This window comes from Echinops telfairi, unplaced genomic scaffold (genome assembly GCF_000313985.2).
Source record: "Echinops telfairi isolate 266 unplaced genomic scaffold, ASM31398v2 ScPeMD7_7421;HRSCAF=8459, whole genome shotgun sequence".
In the NCBI taxonomy this organism is placed as follows: Eukaryota; Metazoa; Chordata; class Mammalia; order Afrosoricida; family Tenrecidae; genus Echinops; species Echinops telfairi.
Window position 1 is genome coordinate 11,542,502 of NW_022111321.1, and position 17,697 is coordinate 11,560,198.

The window sequence follows — 17,697 nt, forward strand, 5'->3', positions numbered from 1 at the left end:
AGCGGGGAGGGTCATCTTGATTTTCCACGTGCAGTACTAAATGAACAAGCACAGACTCACTACTGCAGTTAGAAGTTGGCAGCCTGGAAAAAGTGGGGTGGGGAGTGGTCGTTAAAAAACATAAATACAACCCCTACCCCAACTATGATTCCTGGGGTGGGTGGGGACTTGGTCTGTTTCAACAGAGGAATCAAAGATCAGAAGCCATTTGGGAAGGCCAGAGCTGTCGGGAGGGAGGTGGGTTGGTCCAGGGGGTGGGAGGGCTGGTTGGCAACTCGGGTGAAGGGATTGCCTCCCCCTGCTGGGGTCCCCCCAGCGTCGGGTCTGGCAGGAAGGGGGCAGCCTGTAGCCCCCGCAGACAGGTCTGGGGCTGCCGGATGCTCCTGGCGGGGGTGGAGGGGGCTCACAAGGGCTTGCCCTTCAGGGAGATGACGGCGCTGCTCCCCAGCTTCTCGGCCAGGGTGCAGCGGTCCTTAACCTCCTCATAGCAGTTTGCTTGTAATTCCTGTTTGATTCCCGTCAGCTTCTTCTTGATGGCATCCTTGGAGCTGGCGTAGATCATTTTGCTCTTAAGGGGTGCACACTCGGGGGCCCAGAGGATGAACCCCAGGTCCTCCTTGCTCTCCTTGGTCTCGTAGGTGGCGTCGCACAGAGCGTAGCGGCAGTCCTTGTCAGGCAGCATCTTGACAAGGTGGCATAGGGGTCGTCCACAGTCTGGCCCACATCCCCAACCAGGATCTCCTTGCCCTCCTCCGGGATGATGTTCTTCTTGTCCTCGCTCAGGCAGAAGAGCACCGCCTTCTTGCGCTTCTTGACCTCCTCTGGTGTTGAGGATTTGCGCACCTTCTTGTCATGAACACCTTGATGACACCATCGGAGACAGCCACACCAGAGGCCATGTTTCTGGAAGCGAGAAGAGTATGGCAAAGAGAGGCTGAGAAGATGGGAGCCGCTGCAGCTGCTGCCGGACCCGACCCCAAAGATCTATTTTTAATGCATAGGATTCTAGAATAAGTTTCCAAATTGGTCCAGTACATGAGTTTAGCTGTTTTCTTCATCTAAAAAGGTTGTGGCAAAACAGCTTATCAGATCATAACACTGTGACAGATGTCACCAAGAGTGGAGCGAGCTATAGTCTAAATTAATATGCAAATTCCTACTCTTGGCGTGGTTCAAATAACAAATTGTTTAATGAAGACACAGCCTTAGTGTTGTTTGCCTAATGAGTTATTTGTGTACAATTTTTGCACCAAGGTCTTTGAAGAATAATTAAAAGTAATTAGTTATTTGCATTGTTAGAGCTACTACCTTCAAACACAAACCGGATTCATTTTTTAAAAATATAAATCATCTTATTGGGGGCTCTTACAGCTCTTATCCAATCCGTACATCAGCTGTATTAAGCACATTTGTACATATGTTGCCATCATTTTCAAAACCTTTTCTGTCTACATGAGTGCTTGGTATAAGCTCCTCTTTTTTCCCCTCCCGCCCCCAACCTGGTTCATTTTTAAAAGAAAACGGGTTTGAGTTGTCTTTGCACTAACAGCAGGTGTCTTATCAAATGTCCTCGGGCACGGAGTCATGTGGTGTTCCTCTGGTTTTGGTGATGTAAGTCATTGGTTTGGTGAGGTCTTACACAGCGTCTTAGGCTCCTGATTAGCAGCGTCTCCACCCCTCCTTCATTGGTTACATCAACGCCGCTCACAGTCTTTACAGTCCGTTAGCATGCTCAGGATTCCTGTTCCGGTGGCTTTCTTCCCATTGTTCTAGTTACCGTACCCCTTTTACCTTCTCATTTTTCTTTTAAAGCCATTTTTGCCCATTTGGTTTTCTATAGTTGATTTTTTCTTTAAGGTGTACTGTACTTAAAAGCAATTCATTCTTTGAGTGGTGTTACTACTTTTGGCGCCGTTCCGAGATTGAGATACAAGATTAGAGATTTCTTGAGGGGAAATTAGATTTCTGTTGAAATGGTGTGATCTGTAAGGAGAGTGGTACATAGTTTTGCTTTGTTTTGTCCTCATTTGGCTTTGCCATCCTGGCTCTGGGCTTTCAATGGGAGGCTGTCCTGTGCGTCACTGACAGCGTCCTGTGAACTGGGATGAGGACCTATTTCAGTGATTGCTTATTTGATCAACACAACGATGGCTAGCCATTGGGGTGTGGTGTGGGAAGCTATTAAGTGTGTAAATAATTACAAAATTAAATGTGTAAAAGGACCCTGAAGGATAAGAAAATAAATACTGTAAGAGGGACTAAAGTAGAAGGGGAGACGTACTTGAGTCACCCAATCCTAGTGGGGTGGCCAAGGAAGGCTGTTCTGCAGTGCGATATTAAAGGCTGCAAAAAAGACAACCAGGCGCCAAACTATATAAAAAGGCTAATTTGGGGGCGTATTATAAAAGCTAAACTATAAATGTACCCAGTGAAAGAGATTTAATATTAATAATCATATGAAATTACACGTAACGTTCTTTTTAATGGGATCTCTGTTCAATAATCTAATATCAATAAAGGTCAGCAGCAGGTATATTTTAAAATTTAATTTGCCTTCTCTTAAAAGCAGTCGCTTGATATCTGTACATTTTTTCTAAACTAGATTTTAAAACAAGGATACAGAGCACGGAAAGCTAGTTAGAACATCTTCTTCCTTCTCCTCCTCCTCACCTCTTTCAGTTTGTCCTGCCCCAGACTGCTTAATGAGGTGTTGAGGAGAAAATGTTCTGCTGGGTTTTGAAATTTTTGAAAAATGTTTGGCCGATTGCTCAGTGCTGTGGAGTCATTGCCGATCCCTCACAACCTTGGTACAGCTGATGAGAACACGGCCAAGGCCCGGGCCACCCTCCCCGTAGCTGCCGCATTTCAGCGCATGGTTGTGGACGCTGTGCCATTTGTCTTTTTTCATTGAACCCTCTACCAAGCATGCTCCTGATAACTTGTCCAGAGTACACGAGGTGGAATGGCACTCGCCTCGTCTCTAGGGAGCGAGATTCTGGCTGTACATCTTCTAAGGTCGATTTTTGTTCATCCTCCTGGCAGCCCAGGGTTCATTTGGTGTTCTCCACCAACATCGTAATCCTAAAACATTGTTCGCCTCCTGCCTTCCTTGTTCATCGTGCAGCGTTCGGCTTATGAGGTTGGATTTGGCATAACTTAAGTCTTCAAAATGACAAATCTTTGATTTGCCCAGTGCAGTCATTTGATTTTTTTTTCCATTTGATTTCTTGAATGCTGCTTCCATGGATGTTGATCGTGAGCAAAATGAAATCCTTGACAACTTTTAGGTTTTCTCTGATCATAATATTTACTGGCCCATCAGTGAGGATTTGTGTTCTCTATTGAGGTGTCATCCAAAGTGACAGCTGTAGTTCTTGATCTTGATCGCTTCGTGCTTCAAGTCTTCACTTTCAGACAGACAAAATGATCTTTGGCACATCACGGGTTGTTGGTGAATTGTCGTCTTAGCCTAGTGTTGCACCCTTCTTCACGTAGTCATTCCTCACATTCTTTGCTGAGCACGCACAGTGAGTAGTACAGGCAGTCCCTGGATTGTGAACAAGTTGGTTCATAGTTACAGGCTGTACATCAGTCAGAGATTCATAACCCGACTGCCTAAATGGTGAGAGGCAACAACCCTGATGCACATCTTTTCAGATTTTTAAGCAGATTAGCAGTGTATTAAAACGTAGTGATAGGGGGGAGAAATCAAAGGAACTTAAATGATATTTGTTATTAATATCTGTGAACAATTGAAAGATGTTTAAATGTCTTCACTCAGTCTTGAGAGGACAGAAGGTGGTGCCTTGGAAGGGAGAGAAGTACGAAGAACTCCGAGAGCTCCCTGACGGTAGAGCCCAGCCAGTTGCCATTGAGTTCATCCTGAGTCCTGGTGAAGCCAGGCTTTTCGTTGCTCAGCAAGCCTTTCTTCTGAGGTCTCTGGGTGAACACGAACATGCAGCCATTCAGTTATTAGCTAGCACCCCTGGTAGATATGCCAGTGTTAGAGGATGAACCAAGATACACTCGAAATAATTAAAGTCATACTCAGGTAAAAATCTCTAATATGGATATTGGCATCAGCATTGTTCACAGTAGCCCCCAAATGAGAGCAACCTGTGTATGAGTCAATGAATGGATAAATGAAATGTGGCATATTCTTCTCACTCCCACTCCGTTGATTCCAGCTCATAATGACCCTCTGGCTCACAGATGACTGAAGCAGAGGCTACTGTCTTGATTGGACCTTCTTTTTGAAGGAACATCATGAATGAGACTAAGACAGTGTCAGAACTTGTCTATACTATGCCCCATAGTAAGTTAATCGCAAATTTTGTTTGTAGATTAAAGCTTGTAGTTGTTAGTACCTATCCAGTGATCCTTAGGGGAGAAGATAGGAGGATCTGTTCTATAAAGATTACAGTCTAGAAAAAAACCCGTTGTGGCAGGGGCTTGCTATGAGTCCAGACAGCAGGTTACGTAGTAGATGCTTAGCAGAGCTAGCAGTGTGTGTGTGTGTGTGTGTGTGTGTAATTTTACAGCTCTTAAGAATCTCAGTTGGTCTGTGAGCCTGTGTGTTTAGAAAAACATACATTTAATTTAACACAGTCTAATATTTCATAGTCTTGACTGTACTTGTAGGTATAGGGGAAAGCCATAAATTTTGTGCCTAAATGTTATATAAACAAATTAAGGCCATAATCACAGTAGTATATAAACGCCAATGTCTGAGACGTAATAAACTATCAGAAGGAAGTGTTCTTGTAAGAGATTTGATGTAAGCTAATGCTTTAAAAGTGAAAAGCTTGTTTTCAGTTTTAAAATTACATGTAGTGTTACTAGAATTGAATTTTTTAAGTTACCACAAAGTTTGGTTTAGGTCTGTGATATTTTGTAATGTTCTACATTTTCAAGGTCAAAAATTATCTAAGTTTATAAATTATCCAAAGCTTAGAGGTGCAGATGTTCAGAATGAAACTTGGAAGGAAGGTGGGGGAGCGGATAGTAAAGACCCTCTTTCTTTTCTCTGAGAAGGTGGTCTCTTACTTCTCAGCAATTGCTGAGTTGCTGGTTTCCTACCATAAAGCTGTCAGGACTGATTTGTTGAATAAAACTTGAAACAGTTGCTGCTTTTATAGTCCACGCAGCACTGGCTCTGAATTCTAAAATATGGCAAATTATAATTTGCCTTTAGCAAACATATTACAACTGGAAACAATGGAGGCTCAGTAGCTGCTCCCGGGGAGGAAGAGGTGGGTATGGCTGTTCATTTCTCCTATGGCGGCCCGGCCCCCACCGCCCCCCACCCCGAAACAAAGCCTGTTTTGTGTCTTGCCTGCTTGGGAGGTCTCTGCTCCACCCCATGTGGGCGCTGCTATGGGCTTTGTGTACTTAGGATCTGAAAAAGGTAAAGAAGAGGATGCTTCTGGGGACATGAAACCCAGGCTTGTGCGGATCTGTCATTTAAGAGCACTCTTTGTGCAGAGCCCTTGCAGCACTGCTTCTATCCGAGGTACAGCAGTTAGGCACACACAACGAAGAGTGCTCCACATGATGGTCCACACTGACTTGTTTATACTGGTGCATCTTTTATACCTATTTTTGTTTTCCATCATTCGAGGCTGGTTCTTCCTCCATCCTTTGGGATCTCATTTTCCCCTTTCTGTGGTTTTGAGTCATCGGGTAACGCAGAACTTTGAAAACAGACAATACCCACCAATTCAGAACTTGCTTCTTTGTGGGGGCTTCTGTCTTAGCATTAGACCCTGATTGGAAGCTTGCAGTGTACTTTTCCATTGCATTGTGGCAGTTCACCTAGTTGGGATGTTTTCTATATCATACCATTGTGCCTTCCACTTACGCATCTAATCATGTTGGCAATTAAAATACAGTCTAAGTAAGTTTCTTATGTGAGGTTGCCTCGTTAGCTATGTAAGAGATTAACATGACTTTTGATCATGATTGAGCAGTGAGTCACATCTGACATCCTTTCACTTGCCTGCCAGATAAAATATTAAAAGAAGATAACCAAGAAGACAGGGTTGGTGGGATGATGGTGTATTTTAATAAACCATGGAAAGTAGAAAGAGAGGGGGTGGGGTGGGGAGAGAGAGATGAGAGGGTATAATATGTAATGCATACTCAGTCATATGAAATTGCATTCATTCGTGCCATATACCAGGATAAATTTTAAAGGGATCTTATACTACAATGAGAAACAAGAGCTCGAAACTTTTACCAAGGTTGCTGCAATCCATGGTTTGATTGGCAGAACTTCACTAGTTTAAGAATCCTGCCCATGTCTAACCATGGTATATGAGAGGTGTCACAGCGGCGACAAAACTAGAGCGTCCCTTGGGCTGTGGCTGAGGGTGCACTGGTGGAAGAGATGAGTCTGGGCCATCCAGGTGTTTGCAGACTTACTTGGTTCTCTTGGGCAGGCATGAGAACATGTTGCTATATTTGTTTTATTAGGGCTATGTGTGTAAAGGATTGGTTAGTTTTATGGGTTTTACTGTTCAGAGTGCTTTGACATTATTTTCATTTTAGAGTGTAGTTTAAATTACATTTATCTTATTTTTGTAATAAGTAATGCATGTTTACAGCATTCCGAATTCAAAAGTTGCAAAAAAGTTTTAATGCAGTCTGTTAGTCATGCTCAGCCCAAGAGCCGCCCGCGCCAGCTAAAGTTCGATGCATCTCCCAAATCCTAGCCGTAAAATCGATTCTGATTCAAAATGACGCTGTGGAGCAGGACAGAGCCATCGTGTGGGTTGTTGAGACGGGAACTCCTTATGGGAGTAGAAAACCTCATCTTTCTCCCGCAGATGCATCTTGGATATCTTCAATTCATAGTCTGTCATATGCAATATTTATTTCCCTTTTTCATACTTTCTTCAGCACTTTGCTTCCCCATCCAATCCTTCCTTAAACATTTTAAAGGTGGGTCTATCTCGTTGCATCTCTGAGTTACACCACCAACACCCTCACCCCCACCCCCACCCTCACCCCCAGGTGGTCTAGCATTCCGTATGACGACAACTGTAACATTAGTGTACATATTATCTTACTGGGAGCCTAAGTACTGTAATGGGTTTTGCATTGGTCAGCCGTTTGCATCCACTAGCTAGCTGTTCCACAGAAGACGGACGAGGCTGTCTGCTCCTGTAAAGATCTGCAGTCTTGGAGACCCTAGGGAGCAGTTCTACTATGTCCCACCGGGTCCCTGTGAGTCAGAACCAACTCCGGGCCGGTGATTGGATGACATTTCATTGTTGTTTTAATACTTGTGGACTTTTAAGTCGCTTTCCGTTCTGCTCCCGTAAAGAGTTAACCCCCTCCAAAACCCTGTCTACAGTCACCATGAGTCGGGCCGACTCGGTGGCAGCAGGTTTGGGTGAGTTTCGGTCTTTTATTACAAACAAAGCGCCATTGCACCCCCTTTCATGGTTTCGAATACCTAAGTTGAGCCTTGATCTTAACGAAATAGTTTTTTTAGGACAACTCTCTTGTCTCGTTTCAGCCATCAACCAGAGAATCAGTCAGAGTGCTCCTGTGAAGCAGCCTCCACCGCTGGCCCCCCAGAGCCCACAGGGAGGCGTTCTGGGCGGCAGCCATTCCAACCAGCAGCAGCAGATGCGCCTGCAACAGCTGCAGATGGAGAAAGAGCGGCTGCGGCTCAAGCAGCAAGAACTGCTTCGGCAGGTGAGGCCCCAGGTTAGACACCCGCCTTCCACTTCTGGGAATTATGTTTCCTTTTAGCATGTGTGATCTGAAAGGGGAATTTCATCTCTAAAGCCGTAGTTCCTTCACGGACTGTTCTCCGAGGGACGGAACCAGTGAATGTGTATCAGAAAGAGAGCGTGGTCTTCTTTTTACCCGGAACCAAAGGAATAAGGATACTTTCTCAAATGCACATGGAATCGTAGATGGCTATTTTATGCGGATTTCTCCCAAAGATGTCATTTCTGAGGAAAACATATTTTGCTTTAAGTAGATTATTTTACTTAGTGTGTAGTATCTTTGAGTATTGCTGCATCTAAGGGACTTAAAACATAACGTGTTGTTATTATCTCAAGCTGCAGAGACCCCAAAAGTACCTTCAGATGACCTGCTTACGGGTCTTTTCCCCTTGGGAAAGGTGTAGTGAACATTCGAGAGCTTTATAACCATTTCCATCAGTTTTCTTCCAGAAAGTACTGTTGGTCTTTATGTTGCTCAAGAACCAGGTAATCCCTTCATAACTTGAGATTGTAGTTTTATTATTTCAGAGTATTAAAATATCGTTCAAAAGCTGGAGTTACGGTCTTATTACCCTATTTTTTAAATTTCAATATAAAAATTTCCTGAGAAGTGATAAAACGAGGCATATTATTCCAAATTTAAACCGTGAAAATAAAATAGCCTTTTCCTCTTTCCTGGATATAAACAACTACCGATTGTTTCTTGGTTTTTGTGTTTTTGATTTCCATAGATGGTCTATCAACTTAAAACCAGCATCCATATACGCAAAATGGTTTTACAGATGATGGAAAAACCCCTTATCTTAAAAAACAAAACCAAAAACTTTGATTGATACATGCTTTGCACACCTCATAAATTCAGTTGTTCTTCCCTTACGTGCTGTAGAGAGCATGGCACACTTGGACAGCTATGAAAGACCGACACTTTTTGTTACCAGCCTACGTTTCTGTTACCAGGACACAGGGGTATATTTAAAAAGGGTCACTTGAGTGTCTGCAGAAAGACACAAACTGATACCATGTTTGATCTCCGATTTGGTATTTGAGGAACTAGTAAACTAGACCAAGCCGTGGAGTCGCAGAGAGACTCATCTGTGCCCTGTCAGTAATGCGTCAATGTGACTCTGGTGTGGTCGGCACCCACAGTGAGCCCTGGCAGCAGCAAAGGAGCTTGTGCCAACATCTGTTAGGAAAGCACTCTGAAAAGCAGGGTTTCTTCATCTGCCATTAAGAAGACGGGGGAATAAAGGATATTCCATGGTTTACTGTGCTTCTAACCGACTTTCTAACAAAAGACAGTAAAGGGAAACATTTTTACTTGTATAAGGCTGTTTTACTAAAGGCATCACCCTCAAGAATAACATTGTGTAGCTATTAGCCGTATGTTTTCCAAAACTTCGTTTGCTCTTCATTTTGCTGTTTGTTGCTGAATACCAAATGCTTTAAATAAATACAGTCCATAGCTTCATGTATGAATGAAGACTTTAAAATCAAGGAACTCGCATATGGGGGGAGTTCCATGATTACTAAAAGAAGGAAAGCCACATTCCTGCTGTTTTTAAGATCATTTTAAAAGTCTAGTTATAAGCCATTTGTCATTGTGTTGTATGCCATAGATCAGCCTGGTGTTTTTTGTTTGTTTTGGTGGGCAAAAAGTTGCTGTTGTAAGCTCTTCTTCCTTTTAAAGAATTCTTATTCTCACTTTTACTCTGGGTGATGGGCCCTGGGCAGAATAGCTTTACTTCCGGTAAAAGTAACTTCTTGCTTTGTTTCTTCTGTACTGCCTACTATGTTGCCTTTTTCCTGTATTGAATTGAAAGAGCTGCTCCTACTTTATACTAATAGTCTATTTCCTCAAAGATTTCATTTTGTGTTTTAGCAATCAGTATAAATTCAGGACATCTCAGGCCTTTTGTTTTCCCGTGAGCTTCTTCTGTTAGTAATTTCTCTCATCGTGGAGACATCCGATGTGTTTTTCCTGCTTCCTCTAATTGATACTCGGAAGCAAAGAACCTACCTGACCAGTATCAAATTGCATTTTAGGTCGGATGCTTAAAACCTTGCTGTCCTATCCGCAGTGCTGCTCAGACTTCTGAGGGCCCAGTTTTGCTCTGTGGTGACTCCGTTGACTCTGTCTCCCTCAGTCTGCTGCTTCCCTGGGCTGGCTTGGGAATCTGTGCTATGGCGATGTGACTGGGTGCAATTTGTAAGTCAGCCTGCACAGCCAAACCATGTGGCTTCAAGTAATTTTTATCCGTCTTATTTTTTACTCTTAGGCAATGCGGAATATCAATCCCAGCACAGCAAATTCTCCAAAATGTCAGGTAGGCTCTCATCTGATGTTCTAGCATTGGGGGAAAAAATTAAATTAGGAAAGAGAGAAATGGTACCTATCCTATCCTCATTAAAGACTAGTCCAGCGCATATGTTTCAGCCATCATTCTACCAGAATACTTAACGTTAACATTGCAGTTCTCAGAAAGTTTATGCTCTCTGCACCTCCTGCCACCAAGAACATCTAACGTTCATTTTGGTTCCGTGAAGGTCTTTTTTTATTCCACGTTCGAAATGTGTTATATTTCCATTGGTCATCTTATCCACTTCAAGGTATGCTTTGTTTTCACTTGTATAGTTTAACGTGTATTTGAATAACTAATTAGAATTAATCATTTTAGTAAGAACAAATATAGAACAGACAATTTACTTGGTTAGGCTTATTTAGAACATCTTACTGAGAGCCATAGGATAGGAATATGGTTATTTAAAAGAGAAATGAGAATTATTAAAAGTAAGAAGGATCTACTTAGAGTTTCTGTTTCTTTGTTGACTTTTATCAACATTTTTCCTGGTGAATCCCTTAGAAATACTGGTTATAAAGATGTTGGATGGAAATTTTTTTTTCTCTGACTGAACCACTTAGGTGACTAATGGGAAAACCTCATTCTGGGAGCCAAAGAGATATCCTGTGTGTTTGGGGCCCCCTAAGATTTAATGGGATCTTAAGAGCTCAAGGATCTTTGTACCTCTTGGTGTGCAGAAGTGCACATGAAACACCTCACATTCTAAATAGCTCATTCTACATGAGGCTAAGTAAGTATATTGTGCTGGAATCCATTGTGTCGGAATGGGAGCTGGCAGAATCTCACTCATTATAACCATGGGACCACTGTGTTAGTTACAGTCTTTATTAGGGACCAGTAAACTTTGAGAGAGGAAAAACTCTGTTCTTTACCTATCTCCTAGCAGCCTCCATTTACTTCAAACACCAAGTAAGGAAAGCACAATTCGTCATCACTAGTGCAGAGCACGTACGTTCTCATCATGAGTGGGACTCATCACGTTGGTGAAGAGCAGTACAGCATTGCACCCTCACTTGTTTCTCGCCTTTTCCTCTGAAGTCTTTCTGAAAGAAGGCTCTTTATTTATGATAAATGAAATGGAAACCATAATAGGATATTTGGGTTTTGAGTTGTGGTTTGCATTCAAATAAATCCTCCGTGCCAACTGCAGATCTAATTGCCTCATGTTCTTTGCCGGGAGACCAGAAGTGAGTGGTGCTCGACTACCAGGACTGAACCTTTTGATCAAAGACCCTGGTAAGAAGGAGGACTTTCGGAGAGCAGAACTGCAAGCTCTCGTAGAAACAAGACTTACTGCCCTTGAACATTTTACCTAAGAAGAGTTGTTACGCCTCGATCTGAAACTATCTCATGAAGCCATCTTAAAACTAAACAGCAGTTTAGCTCAGTTAATAAAGAATATTTGCCATGACTATTGTGTTCTTGGAAAGAATGATCTCTCTGAGATCAAAATTGATAATAGTAACTCTAAAAAAATGTACAGTTGAGAACTTTATAGGGCAGAGTGTGTAAGTAAATGTTAGTAAGACAATGTGTAAAAATAATAAAAAGGTGACACAGTATAAAATGTGTGACCAGTCTTTTAAAAAACTCTTTCATGCCAGAAGTAGATGTTGAAATAATTATTTTCTTACCCAGATCTTAAATTTTCTATTCATTTTTGAATGGAAATGTTAATTGTCGTTACTAAAATTATGTGGTGATTACTTTAAAGCTTTGTAAACAATAAACTAAAAAACAACAACAACAACAAAACACACCTTCTTCCTTATAAGGTAAGGCTTATAATAACAAAACCCTCAAGGCATTAGAGTTACAGAATTGTTTCTTAGATTTACCTAAACCAGAGCAAAAAACTCGAGTTTTTTTTTAAAAAACTTCCTTTGTTTTAAACCTATTTTTGTAGTATGTGTTAGAAACTAAGAGACTGATGTACAATGTAAGTTCTAACTGTCGGGGTAATTTGCCTGGTCCAATGGTGGGAGTGTCAGGAAATGCATGACATTTCTGTGTAAGGCTTACTATGGGATAGCTCAGTTACATGGCTTCTTGCGATATTTGTATCATACTCACATACGTATTGTGTGGATGACCTGGAGGAAGGGGTCAGAGATACTTCACAAAAAGGGTCACTGCTATCCAGCCAGTTCTGACACATAGCAGCCCTATAGTGACACTGTGGCCGGTGAAGATGACTTCCAGCAGGGTTTACCAGGATATTCACAGTTGAGTTTGACAGGGCTTTTTAGTCTACAAGAACAGTGTTTGAGAAGAAAGATGGATTTGTTCAGTACTTGAGTGCCAAACACTGCTGTTCAAAATTTTTTTGTGGATTGCTTTTTTAAAAAAAAATTATTTTATTGGGGGCTCGTACAATTCTTACCACAATCCATACATACATCCATTGTGTCAAGCACATAAGTACATTTGTTGCCATCATCATTTTCAAAACCTTTGTCTTCTACTTGAGCCCTTAATATCGGCTCCTCATTTTTCTTCTTCCCTCCCCCCTCCCCCCTCCCTCATGAACCCTTCATAATTCATAAATTGCTATTATTTTGTCATATGTTACACTGCCCGCCCTCTCCCCCCAGCCCTCTTCTTTGCTGTCCATCCCCCAGGGAGGAAGCTATACGTAGATTCTTGTAATTGGTTCCCCCTTTCTAGCCCACATTCCCTCCACTCTCCAGGATCGCCAATCTTACCACTGGTCCTGGAGGGGTCATCTGTCCTGGATTCCCTGTGTTTCCAGTTGCTATCTGTACCAGTGAGCATACTCTAGTCTAGCCAGATTTGTAAGGTAGAATTGGGATCATGATAATAGTGGGGGTGGGGGGAAGCATTTAAGAACTAGGGGAAAGTTAAATGTTTCATCGTGCTTTTTTATTTTGAATTTTCTATGGAAAATTAGTAATTAGCAGCTGGATTAACTAGTAGCACCAAATTAGCATCATTGTTTTATAAACTATGTACCTCACATGCTGCGATCTGTGGGTAGATGAAAACCACAGCGTGTTTATGGATGACTAGTTTTCAGAGTTGTCTTAATTACTTCCAATTAGGATTAACAAGGATGTTTATATTGTAGGATTCTGCTGTTATATACACTTATGTTTGCTATGACGTTAGAGGGAGATCCTAAGAACTGTGACTCGGGATAAAGAAATGAAAAATTCTGAAACATTGAGGCAGTTGTAGAGGGATTCCTGTATCTTCTGTATTAAATATGCAGTCATATTAGTCTGTTAGAGGTTGGGGAATTTGGGGGGAAATTGGTCCTTACGGAGCCTAACATTTTTATTTTCATTTGGTTGTTCACTAGTTTTATATTTTAAAAGCAACTTGATATTTTTGTAGGAAAAAACCTTTGAAACTAGAAAGATCATCTTTGCTCCCTGAGCTTATTGAGCAGTTATTAACTCTCAGTCATTGTTCCTTTGCGAGAGTGGGCTGGAGATGTTTTAAGGCCCTTTGAGCAAACACTTTGAGAGACTATATCTTGAGTGTGAGCATTTTGGTCTGCTCTTACACTTACAAATAAGGTTCTTAATAGCTGCGAGGATCCGGACTGACCTTTGCAGCCTGGCTCCTGGTCTGGTCAGCAGCCCTCTCTCTCACTGGTTGTGGGTCTAGCTGTCAGGCTCCCATCACCTGAGTGCATTCGACGCCTTGCTGCCTGGGTTTCTCACGAGCTTGTCCTTGTTTCCCTCCATGTCCTTTCTGTTGAGTAAGCTTCTTCCTTTCCTTTATTAACATTACCTCAAAACATTCCCACAGAGCCTCTTCAAAATTCTCTAAACTGTCCGGAAGATAGAAATAAAAATGACTACTTTCTCTATCTAGATGATTTATTTTAACCCAGCAGTCTGTGGACTTCATTCAAAGGTATGATTAAGGATTATTTAGTTTTACTTTGCTTCAATATTCACAGAAATTACACTTCTAATTGTATTACTGTGATGAATATTATATGATTGGCATTCTTTTGGGAGACCAGTAAATATATATCAAAGCCGATCACTGGTGACAAAACCTATTATGTTAGTGTTATTAGTGCATTCTTTCATTAACCCCAATGGTGAAGAGCTTCAGATGTCCACACTTTTCATCATATAAAGAAAACTAATACCAATATTCCAGCTATGGGAAAATGCTTACAGTAATTGTTAACAACCTTGCCACACAAGCCCCAACATTAGATAAAGCAAAGAGCTGAGTTTCCCAACATAACTCACTTTCACGTCGTCAGAGCTAGAATGGCTCTTCCCAAACCCCTCGCAATACCTGTTCCAAGATTAAGTCTTGTTGCAGTCCCCATATTGAATCATCATACGTTGATCTGGCCTTTGCAATGAAAAGTTCTCCACTGTGTGGAGAGCTTTCTATAAAAAGGGAAAGACTACCTTGTTCCTTTCGTGCCCTAGTAGCATATTTCCCGTTTGTGTTAATATTCATTGAAATCTTCCCCATAAGACCTTACTTGGAGAACTGAGATGAGGCTGGCCCAAGCCCAGGGTATCTTTGGCTGCTTCTCATGCATGTGAAAGCTGGACGCTGAATCACAAAGATCTAAGAAGAATCGAAGCATTTGAACTTTGGTGCTGATATTAAACGTATCATTGACTGCCAAAAAAACACCAAATCTGTCTTGGAAGTACAGCCAGACTGCTCCCCTAGAGGCCGGGCGAGTGAGACGCCATGCTCTGAACATGGCAGGAGCGTCCTGTCCCGGGAGAAGGACACCCTGCTTGGGGAGCCAGAGGGACAGCGAACAGGAGACTGAACAGTGGCTGAACCAATGGGCTCCCGGGGGCTACTGTGCAAGAGACCCGACTCGATGGCACGGATACGCACTTCTTTAATCGAACAGTGCCCTCATGATTTTATTTCTTCAATTGAGACCATAATTAAGTAATACAAATTACAAAAGACCTCAATTCAAAAGATTTGTAAAAAGAGTGCTGAACAATGGCAGAATTGGGCTGGAAACTGGATGGCATTTTCAGCGTTTAAGTTTATAGTAATTAATTATCCCTAAATTCATGTCCATAGTTTTTTTCATAAACAAAACTTGGACTGAAGTTGAAGACACTTTGGCAAATGCCCAAACATTAGAAACAAAAACATTTTAAGCATGGGTTGAGTGTTTTCATGACTTTACAGATTAGGAAATATTGTGTGACACTTCAGTAAGCCTTTGCTGGCACACAGAGCCCTGCTAGTGTGGAGTAGATTACATGTTGTACTATTAACCACGAGGTCAGCAGTTCGAATCTGCCACCCATTCATGAGAGCAAGATGTGACTTTCTGCTCTGCCCATGGGTTCACAATGAGTTGGAATTGATTTAGAGAGCAATGGGTTTGGTTTGAGTTTTAGGATTTTTTCCCCCCTCTTTTAGAATTACTGACATAGGCTGCTATCCTTAAGACAGATTATTTGTAACATCAATATTTTTAGTTATTCTCCATTTATGAATTTGGCTTTCTAAGTTCATTAACCTTCCTTGAATACACTGATTACCACCCCCACCCCCAAAGTATACCTTCATAGAAAATATTGACACAGTATGAAAAATGTAACCAGTGCCATAAACAATTTATAGGGATTGTTCAATTCGAACCTAATTTGCTGTGCAAACCTTCACCGAAAACACCGCATAAAAAACAACCAACCAGAGAGAGGGAAGCGGGGAGGGAGGGGGAAAAATGAGGAGCTGATGCCAGGGGCTTGGGTGGAGAGCACATGTTTTGGGAATGACGAGGGCAGTGAATGTACAAATGTGCTTTACACAATTGATGTATGTGTGGGTTGTGATAAGAGTTGTACGAGCCCCTAATAAAACGATTTTAAGAAAAAGGATAAACACCAAAAAAAACCAACCAACCAACCATCACTGTGTGTCATACATGAAGGGGCTTTCAAAGAAGCTCGTGAATGGAAATGTACGATTTGTGAGTATTATATCAAGGAAACTACTTTCGAAAAAGGAAGAAACTAAATTTGACCAGTGGTTACCATGGGTGAAGGAGGAAGAGACTTTACTTAGGGGCATTGAGTTTATGTTAATGTTTGTGGAATAACTTGAAAAGGCTGTCAGTAGTGAATATATAACATGAAGAGTATAATCAATGGCACTGAATTATACATGTGGAAATGGTTGAATGGGAGAATGTTTTGTTGCGTATGTTTTTGCCACAAATAAATCCAAGGCAGAAGGGGGTAGGAATGCATCCAGTGTTATTGAATTGTACATAAAGAAACTGATGAAAGGGGGGAAAAGGTTCATGGAAAAATGGAATTGAAAGGTAATGGAATTTTTCCACGAGCTTTTTGAAATCACCTCATATGATCCGACAATAGGTACACCATTATGTAGCTTAGATGTGCTAAAGACAAAAAGGGCTTTAAGAAAGTAATTAAAATAATAATTATCAGTTGCTAACTATCCTCAAGTCATTGTTTTTCTATTAATAATTTCATCTGCTATGAACCTAATTTGTTTCATCAGGTTCTATAAAAATGGGGGGTATTTGTTGAGCTTAAAAGCATTGGTATAAGTGGTTGGAAAGAAATTAATGCACTTACTTATCAGAAAGCAGCCCTTTGCTCTTTTCTTAACCTGCACCTTTGGAGTTCAGTCAAGTAAAAAATCAGCCATGTCTGTGTCCCACATGAATATGTAGATACACAAATAATTTTTTAAAAGGTAGATCTTATGAAAGAAATGGAAATTTGTAGAGATATCCTAATTCATGTCTGATTTCAAGGGAGAATAAACATGGAATCTGAGCTCATTAAAAAGAACCCCTCCTATAAGCTGTCCTGTTTGGATGAGTTCATGATTCCTTATACTCTGAGCCAAGAATTATAAATAAATTTGAAACCATGATCATACCATATGAAATCAGGGCTTTTCAAAGTAAAAAACCAAAAATTTGTTATGTTTTTTAGAGACTTGAGAAAAAAACATTTTAATAAAGAATAGTACAAAATATAGTCACCATATATACTCGTGTATAAGCCGAGTTTTTCAGCATATCTGTAATGCCGTTTTTGTGGTAAAATTAGGTGCCTCGGCTGATATTCGGGTCGGCTTATACTCGAGTGTATACGGTACTTATTCTGAATCACTGGAAACACGTTTCCACAAACTTTCTCTGTTACATTGCATTTAAAAGCAAGTTGTGATGTGTTGTCAAATCGGTCCTCACTCGGTGACCTGTGTTCAGCAGAGTGGTACACTTCCTGGGCCTGCACCATTCTCACAATTGTTGCCACAGCTGCTGTGTCACTCCGTCTCCGGGAGGGTTTTCCTCCATTTTGCTGATCCTCCACCGAGGAGGACTTCCTCTTCCGGGGACTGTTCCCTTCTGATGAACATGTCCAAAGTCCGCGAGACGAATGTTCAGCATCCTCGCTTCGAAGGAGCGTTCCGGCTCTCTGCTCCCCGGCAGGTTGGCCTGTTGCTCCGGCAGTCCACAGTGCTGCTCGGGTCAGGTGCGCCTTAGTCCTCAAAGTGACCGCTTGGCTGTGTGTGTACATATGTACATTACACTGATTCCATGGACATAAACTAATCTTGTCAAAACAGAT

General features: G+C 41.6%; 1 protein-coding gene and 1 pseudogene across 1 annotated transcript in view; one reads left to right on the plus strand and one right to left on the minus strand.

The window, feature by feature from the left end:
• The window catches only part of YAP1 (Yes1 associated transcriptional regulator), a 134,320-nt gene that overhangs the window by 102,466 nt on the left and 14,157 nt on the right, over positions 1–17,697 (plus strand). Inside the window, exons 5-6 of the mRNA XM_004709011.2 lie at positions 7,523–7,704; positions 10,019–10,066. Coding sequence (XP_004709068.2) covers positions 7,523–7,704; positions 10,019–10,066 — 230 coding nt within the window. The remainder of the gene's footprint in view (positions 1–7,522; positions 7,705–10,018; positions 10,067–17,697) is intronic.
• Positions 390–968, minus strand: LOC101659447 (annotated as a pseudogene).